A 12,204-nucleotide genomic window follows, 5' to 3' on the forward strand; every position below is an offset into this window, starting at 1 on the left:
TTGCATGACGTGATGTTCGCCCCAGTAGTCCTGAGTGGTTGATAAAAGGCATTACCTACTATTAGAGTAGGCATTCCACACATTTATTCAGCTTCTGAACAACTTTTCTTAAAGGTGCTGTTTCTATGGGCTGACTAATTTCTTTCTTTCCTTTTTTGTGACCAAAATGAAACTCTTAAAGGTGAAGTCTGTAACTGATATGTCACTATCGGCACAAAACCACCAAACACAATTGCAATTTATTTATTTGAATGGTCAAAATGAAACAAAATCTTGACTCAAATAATTGTATAGGTTTGGGGTAGCATTGACAATGGAAGACTTGTAGAATGTTTTATTATTATTAAAGAGCCCCTATCATAGCATTTGAAATGTTCCTATTTTTGTTTTAGGAGTTCCCAAAAACAGTTTAACATGCATGCAAGGATAAAAAAACACTTTATTTGTCTTATAATATGCATTTATTTTTAACGGATTTGCTCACCGACTCCCAAATGATTCGTACAACGACTCATTTTTCCAAACCACTCCTTTGCGTGACGCTAATCGGCGGTGATTGGTCAGATGACAGACCCAGTCAGTTGTTTGTTAGCATAACGCATAAACAACATATTGATAAAGCACTGCAGTACTACAAGACGCTCTATGCGCTGAGCGTAACTTACACACACACACACACACACACAAACACATAGTTATCGCGTCTTCCCTCCTCGTGCCAGACGCTACAAAACCGTTCAAAACCCATAAAAGCAACAATTATTAATAATACTTACAGGTTGTGATTCATAGGAGGAAGCTGATTCATATACACTGGGTAAGTAAGTTACTGAGCCCTCCTTCAGGAACAACCGCTTGCGAATCCACATTTGAATTCATTTATGTTTTTGAACGATTCGTAATTAAAATGATAAGAACACAATCGGGGTATACTGTTGTGGTATCGTTGCAAATATAACCACCGAATCTTCACATGCTCATCCCTGGTAAATGAAAACAAAGTGGCTGAACTATCTTTGCCTTGTAGAACACAGCGTCTTCTCGACATGATGCTATGATGAAGTATTTGAACGTGTAGACTTCAAGTTTACACTTCCGTCTGCGTGCGCAGTAACTGGGCGCGGCCAGTATGTATCTACGTCACTACGAACCAGCTAATGACTCGTTTCAAAAACAATTCATTTCATAGACTCAGAGTCGACTCTCACTTTTGAAAGACAATAACTTTATATACGGTGCACTTTCAGATATAAATCTTTGCAGGATGTTTTCATTCCCTTAGAGCTATATTCCACACCATATGAACAGTCATTTTCAAATATCCATGATAGGGGCTCTTTAAGTATATGAAAGGAAAGGCATTTGAGTAAATTACACAATGTGTGTGAGAGGGAAAAACGGGGGTAGTAGAAAACTATCTCCATCTATCTCCATGTTGAACTGTTTTATGTGTTTATTGTATCCACTTATGATTGTATTATAATGGAAACACGTTCATGAACAATATAAGTTATTTGTTTTTAGGATCCCATTTGAGCCCCAGAGCAGACCGGAGATCTCTCCATTTGTTGAAAGCCTTCCCGATGTTGACCCTCGTCTTATTCGATGCCTGGCACTAGACAGAAGTTTTATTTTCTTTGTCTCACGTGGAGTTTGCGTTGGGCTTTGTAATGAACTACAAGCCGGTCTCTTTGAATCCATTTTCTACTTTTGTCGAAAGTTGACTAAAGTTGTGTCGCTCGAGTTGTCTTCACTGATACGGAGAATGGCAGCGAATACACAAACCTGCCAGACATAGCCAGGCGAGTGTGAACGCGCATGACGTCACGCCCAGTCTCAAATTCTGTCCCGAATCCCTCTTATTTATTTTACCGTACAGGATTATAGAGGCAATCGCAGTGATCAGAGAAGGGCTAATTATTTAAGCATGTATGGGTTAGAAAAACAGGTATTTTTAACATGAAATGTTGCACAATGCACCTTTAAGCATGGTTGAACAAACTTAAAGCAACCGAGAGAGGCTTTTTGTAGCAATGGCAGTGTGTATTTGTTTATTCATCTGAATGTCCAGAGATTAGTTTAATATGGTCTGTGTTAGAGTTTTGCATCCCATCATATTTGGCATATGGCCTCTGATGTCCCTATTTAACAGCTCAGTGGTGAAGTGAATTGATGTCACAGTGCCCAGGTTGGTGCGCTTCGAAACACTGCCCTCACTTATGAGGTCTCGCTCGGCACACGTCCATTCCACCGGCTGGTCGTATTAAGTCTAATTTAGGATTGTAGTCATGAAATCAATTACTCAGCAAATCCATAAAAGTCTTTTTTTAAGCTATTATTGTACGCATATTTATTTCCATGTCTAGATAAATGTTCTTTTGACTTTTCAAACCTTCATGACTTTATTTCTTCTGCGGCTTGCAAAGGAGAGGCTATAAGAATACTCTTTCATTGTATGAACATTGTAATCACCAGTGACTGTCACATTTTATAGAAAAGTGTCATTTAAGTTTGGCCACCTAAAGTTTCAGGAGTGATGCTTTTGAGTTTTTATGTCACTTATTTGTATGGCATTTTACAAACTTGTGTTGAAACACAATTAAGGCTTTGGAAACTCTTAGCTTGGATTGTTTCATATACAGTGGGGCCAAAAAGTATTTAGTCAGCCACTGATTGTGCAAGTTCTCCTACTTAGGATAATGAGAGAGGTCTGTAATTTTCATCATAGGAACACTTCAACTATGAGAGACAAAATGAGAAAAAAAATCCAGGAAATCACATTGTAGGATTTTTAAAGAATTTATTTGTAAATTATGGTGGAAAATAAGTATTTGGTCACCCACATGGTCAAAATGATCATGAGAACGGTGAGCAAAAATCCTAGAACTACACGGAGGGACCTGATGAATGACCTGCAGAGAGCTGGGACCAAAGTGACAAAGGCTACCATAAGTAACACACTACACCAAGAGGGACTCAAATCCTGCAGTGCCAGGCGTGTCCCCCTGCTTAAGCCAGTATGTCCAGGCCCGTCCGAAGTTTGCCTGAGAGCAAATGAGAAAACCCCTCAATTTACTTCCAAAGACTTGATGAAAGGAAAAAAAATCACTGCAGATCATAAAGCAGAACACTAGACAAGCATTGACTTCATGTTGGGACGTCTTGCTGAATGCCTCTCTTGACCAAGACAAATACAAAAGACTGACTTGAATATGCTAAAATTCATTTGGATAGACCTGTGGAGTTCTGGAAGAATGCTTTATGAAGTTATGTGACCAAACTGGAACTTTTTGGGCCAATCAGTGGTATGCAAAAAAGGCAAAGCTCATGAGTAGAAGAACACCATCTTCATGGTCAAACATGGACGTGGTCTAGTCTTGTTATGGGGGTGCTTTTCTGTTGCAGGAAGTGGAAAGCTTCATTATTTGAATATCAAGCCATTTTGGCAAAGATGGTGATGCCTCTGGAGCTTGATGATCAATGGACTTTCCTGCAGGACAGCCATCCCAAAGTATACATCCAAATCTACTTAAGCTTGGTTCAGGGATGAGTCGTAGAATGTTCTTGAGTTTTCAGATCTAAATCTTACTGAACATATTTGGTGGAATTTGAAGAAAGCAGTGGTAACGTGAATATTATCAGTGATCTGGAAGCTTTTTCCAGTGAGGAAGCCGATATTGCAGTAGAGAGGTGACAGAAGCTTCTAAGCACTTACAGGCAGCGGCTATTGGAAGATATAAAGAATAAAAGATTCTGCCAAAATTTGGGGGTTCAATAATTTTGTAAATAAATGTTTAGAGCCAATTAGATTTTTTCCCCATTTCTCATCAACTTTACACCTTCAGAATCTCTCAAATGTGTATTAATAAACTTTCTATTATAGTTTATGCCTTTGTTGAATGGTTTTCATAAATTTTTGTTCTCGGCTGCAAATTTATATCTGGCAGGTCAGGGGAGTTAAATAATTTCGATTGCAACTGTATAAGCGTTTTTTTGACTTGTTTTTTTTTTTAGCTTGGCTTAAAGTGACCAGGTGCTGATCGTGATATATTGGTCCACTCTAAAAAATGGGTTTTAAACCCATCTTTGGGTCAAATATGGACAAACTCAGCCATGGGTTAAATGTTTAAATTACATTTTTAACCCAACATTTGGGTTTGTCCTTATTTTACCCAAATTTGGGTTAAAACAACCCAGCATTTATTAGTGTATTAATTTCAGCATAAATAATTTGGATTTATTTCAGTTTATTGTGGGCTTGTTCTTGTTCACTGTTTTCCCAGCAAGATCTGGCAACACGAATGAGTCGAGGGTCGTACTGCTTTCCCTGTGATTTCTTCATAAAGAAGACATTTTTTTGTTGATATATGTTAAATTATGTCATTGTTGATTGTTTGGTTCCATACACACTGCGTTGAATGGAAATGTTGTGGTCAGTTTTAGTAATAATCCGGCCATTGTCCCCTTAATATAGGCTACATATAGACTAGCCTGTCTCCTGTGTCTTCCACTTATCCAAAAGCATTTGATCTTGCCAGCATGTAAATCAGAGGATATATAATTTTAATAATGTGCATTTTCCTCCATTCTGCCTGTGAATTTTCCCCCATTCTGCCTGTGAAAGCAGAAGACACGCTATTCAGACGTGTCTAGAGAGAATCGAGAATGATCTATTTGAGGAGAAACTCATTTTCAGCCTCTTGCAAGTCTGATCTCGATCTCTCTCTCTCTCTCTCTCTCTCTCTCTCTCTCTCTCTCTCTCTCTCTCTCTCTCTCTCTCTCTCTCTCTCTCTCTCTCTCTCTCTCTCTCTCTCTCATCCTTTACTATTTTTGTAGGAAATTTCCCATTTGTCAGTTTTCCTGATAGTGTTTGATGAAGTTCCAGTAAATTACCAAATAGTGTGTGAAAGAAATGAAAAAGGAAAATGGGGAGTAATTCTTTCTGTAATACTTATATTGTTATGCGATTCACTCAAAAATGTAGTATTATTCTTTTAACAGTTTTGATAACCGGATAGAAGCTTCAAAAGTTTTTTTCTTTTTCTTTTTATTCTCGAGCGTCTTGTTTCTTGAGTTTGCCTTTATTTAGACCAATGAAAACATCTTCAAACAATAGCCTGCAGGATGATTTCCGGATGGACACATTTACTTTGATTTTGGATAAACTTCTGATTAATTGTTCATGCAAGACTAAAGAAAAAATACAAGGAGAATATGGATGCCAATGCACTAACACCAGATATTGAAGCTAATAACACACTTTCAGATTCAATTTAACTGTCAATTCATTTACAATATGTTGCTTTCAATATACAGTAAGTGTGTTAAATGACAAATTACTGAAAATAGCACTTTACTGCTGAAGTAAAACAATAATCATGCTTTTCTAGAACGTTTTTGTTCGCTCATATGGATTGTTAGGAAGTCTGATTCATTTAGTCATTTTGTTTGGGCAGTCTATGCACTATTTAGTTTCATTTTATTGTCAGTTGATATATTTCTCGTGGTTTGAGATATTTAATTGGATGCATACTGTATGTTTGTCACTGATTTTCTTACATAAAGGGTATTTCTGGTGGTAGTTTATTTATTTATTTTATTAATTTAGATAGCATTAATTCACCCTAAGAATTATTTACTGGGGTAAAGTCTGTAACTTGGGTTAAGTAAAAAAAAAAAAAAAACTTTTATTTAGCAAGGATATTTTAAATCGTTCAAAAGTAACAGCAAACAATTAATCAAATCAATTAATCAAATAATCCTGGATTTTTTTTTTTATCACGGTTTCCACAAAAAAAATATCAAGCAGCACAAATTTTCGTTATTTTTCAATAGCAATAATATAATATTTAATAGTTTTACTGTTTTTACTGTAATTTTCTTTCAAGCCTTAAAGGGTTAATTCCCCCAAAAATGAAGATGATGTCATTAATGACTCACCCTCATGTTGTTCCAAACCCATAAGACCTCTGCTCATATTTGGTACACACTTTAAGATATTTTAGATTTAGTCTGAGAGTTTTCTGTCCCTCCATTAGAAATGTATGTACGGTATACTGTCCTTGTCCAGAAAGGAAATAAAGACATCATCAAAATAGTCCATGTGACATCAGTGGGTTAGTTAGAATGTTTTGAAGCATCGAAAATACATTTTGGTCCAAAAATAAAATCTAAAATATCTTAAACTGTGTTCCGAAGATGAACGGAGGTCTTACGGGCTTGGAACGACATGAGGGTGAGTCATTAATGACATCATTTTCATTTTTGGGTGAACTAACCATTTACTGTAATTGGTAAGAAATTAAGCACAAGCGGCTTACTACCAAACTTTGGAATGGAAGTATGTTTTTTTTTCTGTAATCTGCTTTTTATTTTTGATAAACCTTAATTATAGATGTTGGTGTTTTGTCTCTTGTCTAAAGATCTGTGTTCCCAAATGGACTTTCTCATGAATACTCCATCATCGCCACGTTCCGGCTCAGAAAAACCACAAAGAGAGATCGCTGGTTTGTTCTGCAGATCTTTGATAAAAGTGGAGAAACACAGGTGTGTAAAATATTTTTGATTTCATTAATTTTTTATCAGTAAAATACACATTGATCAATCTGGGTATGCTCAAAACTAGGGATGCACTGATATGAACATTTTGGCAAATACCGATAACTAATAATTCTTTATATTTGAAAGCCGATAACCAATATATTGGCTGATAAATAAATCCAAATTTGTATATAATCGTTAGAGCCTGATAAAAGAAAGTCCCTCCAATAAATGTCATGTCCCAATCACACAATTTGAATGTTCACTTTGTTCTGCACATGTTGTATTTAACGGTATTTTCCTTTTTTGAAGTGATTCTAATTATATTTAAAGCAATTCAAAACCATGGTGCACATCTGAAATGTTTATTATTTATCGACTTTAATATATCAGCCAATAACATTAAAAACGATACCTATAATGGTGGCTGATACATATCGTGCATCCCTAGAACTCCTGCAAGACTGACAAAATGATCATTATTTAAAGGGGTGGTTGATTGCGATTTCACTTTTTTTTATTTTAAATAGTGCGTAATGTTGCTGTTGGTGCATGAACAGTATCTGCAAAGTTGCAGCGCTGAAAGTTCAGTGTAAGCAGAGATATCGTCTTTTTAAAATCAGGAAGTATATTGCCTACAAAAACGACTCGATTGGGACTACAGCTGGGTTTTAGACGTCACTAACCCACACATTTACATCAACCCTCCTTCCGGAAAATGCAAAAAAGGGCATGGCCATATTCCCGCGGCTCGTCGAGTCTGTGATGTTCACGCAGCTGTCAGGTTTTCTGTGTTCGAGTTTCCCACGGACGCTATACTTCATAAACAATGGATACAATTTATGTTGGATTATGTTCCTGAAAATAACGATCATAATTTAGCTCTCTGTGCTGCACATTTTACGGAAGACAGCTTCCAGAATCTCCATGAATTAATTACCGGATTCAACAAGAAACTGTTACTAAAACATGAAGCAGTTCCAACTTTAAAACCAGAGGCAGCAGTTGTTGGGCCACAACCTGTAAGTAGGCTAAGACTTCATCATTTTAAATGTATTTGCATGTATAATTCCAGACATAGCCTTGTGTTTTAGTTTTATCAAATGCCAGCGCTGGCTTTATAGCCACTAGGCTACTAGTTATGCTATTGTGTCTACGACAAATGCGTACAAACATTTTGGACCTGAATTTTGTATAAGTACTAATGTTTTAAACGTATTTTTCATGTATATATGCTTTATGACGTTATTTTCGATTTGATCAAGAACGTAAACTAATGCCAACGCTATTTGAGTATAACATTAGTAGCCAGTCAGTTGCTATTGTTGCCAGTCAGGTGCTATTCTGTTAAACGTGTATAAAGTTAAAAAATTTAGCAAATTATCATTCAGAAACGTTTATTAAGAGCTGTGTGTGGTGAGGTTCTGTTTGACTCTCTTCATCGCCGCTTTCTCGGTCTGATTCTGCCTCAAACTGATACTGCAGTTCGACACCATTATTTACATCTGGACCGGAGCGCATGCACGTTTCGCCCGTAAAGGTAATGGGCGTTAACCTTCCGGACAACGTGAGCAACAGTTTAGCCAATCACAACACACCGGCCCAAACTAACCAATCTGAGCCCACTGCGTGTTTCTGAGGGAGTGGTTTCATAGACTCAGGAAGTCAACCACTCGTTCGAGGACAGAGGAGAGCGCGGCTGACAATAAAGGTGAAGTTTATGAAAAATAAGACTTTTTGAAAAAGAAAAACCACGAATACATGTTATATTGCACCCCATAAACACAATCATGCAAAGAAAAAAAGCAGTCAACCCCCCCTTTAAATTGTACTCTTGCAAAGTCATCTCTTCAGACTTCATTCAGCTTATCTCATTAACTGTCTTAATGAACCACTAATGTTCATCTTTTCTACTTCATTTAGGTGTCATTAATAGTGGATGGGGCTAAAAAAACAGTAGAGTTTTTAGCTCAGGGTTTTCTGAAGGACAGACTCCTGTACACCTTCAAGAACCGAGACCTACACGCCCTCTTCGATCGACAGTTTCACAAGCTGGGCGTTTCTGTCGAGAGCAACGCCGTCTCCATCTACCTGGACTGCAAATTAATCGAACGTCAGGTGACCGCTGAAAGGTCCGGCATGGATGCGAGCGGACGCACCTTCATCACCACTCGAGTGGAGGACGGACGTCCAGTGGATGTGAGTTTTGGACAGAGGTTCCCATCAATGGTCATAAATAAGGCAACACTCAGTTGCTAAAGCTGAATATGAATGCAAACACTTCTTGGAACATTTAGTACAGTTAGTGAATGTGAAGGCTCACCTCAAACTATGATGGCAACCACTAATATATTAAGGGAACTTCACTAACTTCAAGTCTGAACCTGACTCAGGTCAAAATTGAATAAGGTTTACTGCAAGTCTGTTGTATTCGTTTATCAGTTACGTGTGTTCATGCCAATAAATGCCAGTTTACCTTTACAGATTGAGCTTCAAGAGATTCTGGTCTTCTGTGATGCTAGAATAGCTGACATGGACAGATGCTGCGATTCTCCTGGAGTTACGGTAAGATGTGTAAGATATGGTGTATGGTGCTGCAGTGTGATACAAATCCTAACCAAATGTAAACCCAGCCCATAATTTTTGCACTAAACTTATTAAAATCCTCTGTAGTCAATAATTGTATCCCTTAAACCTCATGTTTGATCACCAAAATGACATATTTAAAAATTCTTTAGTGTACACGGTTCTATGAATATACAAATTAGCCCTGCCCTCACTCACACCTGCTCAGAGATCCACTCGTTGGTGATCACACGTTGACCTGAAGAGAGTTTTTGAGACTGTCTTTGGTTCACTGCAGTTTTAAGGAGAGAATACTCAGCAATGGTGCTCACTTATGAATTTGTGGTGTATTAAAAATACCACATAGGCATATAAACAACATTAAAACCTTGATTTTCACCACAGGGACTTGACATATTCATAAACTAATATCTGAACCGCCCAGTCACATTTTAAACCTGCTTTTGGATAACCTTATTCTTTCAGGTAATGGTTGAAAGATTGAATTGTCTCTTTTTGTTTTATTTGTTGTGGTAGTTTTCAAAGGCTCCATTCCAAAATCAAGTGAGCCACCTTCCATCTGCTGCCTACATAGACAGCTTCTGCTCATGTGATGGTTTTATTTGAGAAATAGACTTAAGTTTAAGGCATTGGCTGAAAATGATCAGTTTTTGGTCAATATTTATAATCATGTCCCTTTTGGCCTCTGTTGTTTTCAGTGTTTATCTCACTTCAGTGCACAGTGCAGTGGATTTCCCTCTCTGCAAGGGATCTATTTACATTTATTCATTTAGCAGTTATTCATTTTGAGCTAAATTGGCCTTTGGCCCCCTTAAATACATTTTATGTATATTATTAAATGTTGCATTTGCTACAGCAGAAACTTTCATCCTAAGCAACACACAATTGAGTAATACAACAAGCGATTCATCTTAAAGAGGCAATAAAGAAGTGCTTGTAAAACAAAGTTTAAATAATTGCTCAGGAGATTACAAGCTAGAATAGGGAGATATTTAGAAACATTGAGAGCAAAGACAAAGTAATATAGTCAAGTAGATAGATATTTAAGTAGAGATTGTTCAGCCTAAAAAAAAATAAATAAAAAATGGGTCATCGTTTACTCACCCTGGTTTAGTTTGGATGCTCTGTGCCCTTCGTTCTTTTATTCACCAAAAATTGTACCTCTCGCACTTGTCCATACCGTATAATGGCATTGAATAGATATCAGCATCAAAAGAATCATCGAATGGTCCCGTGCAACATGTGGCGTATTCCAAGTGTATGGTAAAAAAACAAACTAAAATGTAATCTATTATTTAAAGAAGTTTTTGACTTTGGCCGTTGGTCTTCTGTAGTCAACTCAAGAGGGTAATCCACCAGCCGGAAACTGAAGTCCCCCCGGGGGCCGCCATTGCAGCAGACCATCACCTGCTGTTAGCATTCCATTGACTCCCATTCATTTTGGCGTCACTTTACAGAGACTTTACATTTGAGGTGTTTAAAGACTCCATTTGTCCATTGTTTATTGCTAAAGAAACACAACAATGTATAAAAGGCTCCCTTACCTTGTGTCTTACGTTATGGCCCCGTATAAGCAGTTTTTATAAATATAGGCTAACGATTTTCTCATAACACGCGGCTCTCTGTCGCACAGTATAAAGTATTTTGACCGATAAAGGATTTTGAAGGCCGATAGAGATACAAATATTTTTGGGTTTTAAAATCCGATATTCCGATATATCGGCCGATATTTTATTTATTTATTTTTTTAACCTGGACATGATAGTCACAAATTTTGTCATGGTTATTTGAGTTAAGAGAACTGATGGGGATGTTCTTTTAGTTGTTATTCAAGCAATGTATGTATCGTGCCCAACTCAACGAGTGTTGCCAATAGGAACGGTGTAGAGTGTGTACAACTGTGAGACAGATTGCTCACGTCACATCTACGTCGCCAAGCTCAGTTTGAGCCTGCGCAGTATGCTTGGCTATCAGGAAGTGAGTGCTTCTGTTTGACTTCACTTTTCTCTGTTGAAGTCTATGGGGTCGCTGTGTCCATTTCTTTTACTGTCTATGGCTCGACTGCACAACGTGAGTGTTTGTGCGACTCTATTAGCTCCGCAATTTGCTCCGTCACGCACAGAAAAAGCACACAAGTTGTGAGAAATTAAGTTTAACAATTCCTGAAAATCATTGTCAGGGATTCAATTGTCCTGATTGGGCTTGGGAGATCATTCCACAGCAAGAAATTAAAACGTTCTTGAGATTGATTTTTGTGCCTCTCTGTAATTGCACTGATACCGCAAGGCACTGCTCACTTACCGACTGAAGGTTCCTGGAGGACATGTAGACTCGTAAGAGAGACTGGATGTAGGAGGTGGTGGATACCATCTGACCTGAGCTCTTTTGGGTTTGTTGCCTCAGAATTTGAACTAAATAAGGTATTCTACTTTTTGAAACACTTAAAATGCTGTCCATGTAGGCAATGCAGTAGGTTTTGGAACAGAGCCATTGCAATTTTCCATGTATTGTTGTTGGACAATGCCAATTCCACTGTGGACCAAGCACTTGAGGGCATCCTTTTAGCTCGACTTGCTCCAGGCAAGAATTTCTGATTAATTAAAGGCAACATACTGTCTTAAACGATTGGATTAGAGAAAATCCACATCCCTGCTCAATGTTGTAATTGGTACATGGTCTTTACATCTGTCTGCTAATCCCCCTTCTCAGCGTTTGGGATAATGTTTCATTTGCGATTTCCACATGGAAGTGGAATGGTCCAAGTGGCTAACAGGGCCGGTCAAGTTTTGGGCAACACATTCGATTGCCTAAGGGACCATCACTTTATTAAAAATGATTGTAGGGCTTTGAACAATACATTTACCAAATGATGAGATAATTTAAATAATACGTTGTTTATATTTAAAAGTTGAACTACCTTTTTTTGCAATTATTGATTTTTTTTTATGATTTTAGTGCTGAAATAAATGTACTAATAAATGAAATAAATGTATTAACCAAGACAAGGGGAAGGAAAAAACATATGAAATGGGAGGAAAAATAATTTGTCAATGCTTTTGTTCTTTATTGTTCCCTCGA

General features: G+C 37.5%; 1 protein-coding gene across 2 annotated transcripts in view; it reads left to right on the forward strand.

The window, feature by feature from the left end:
* The window catches only part of col19a1 (collagen, type XIX, alpha 1), a 215,356-nt gene that overhangs the window by 15,459 nt on the left and 187,693 nt on the right, over window positions 1-12,204 (forward strand). For both annotated transcript variants that reach the window (XM_039651732.2, XM_039651740.2), the window contains exons 5-7: window positions 6,423-6,546; window positions 8,464-8,739; window positions 9,025-9,105. In XM_039651732.2, coding sequence (XP_039507666.2) covers window positions 6,423-6,546; window positions 8,464-8,739; window positions 9,025-9,105 — 481 coding nt within the window. The remainder of the gene's footprint in view (window positions 1-6,422; window positions 6,547-8,463; window positions 8,740-9,024; window positions 9,106-12,204) is intronic.

Source organism: Pimephales promelas, chromosome 11, assembly GCF_988280905.1.
Source record: "Pimephales promelas chromosome 11, fPimPro1.hap1.1, whole genome shotgun sequence".
NCBI lineage: Eukaryota > Metazoa > Chordata > Actinopteri > Cypriniformes > Leuciscidae > Pimephales > Pimephales promelas.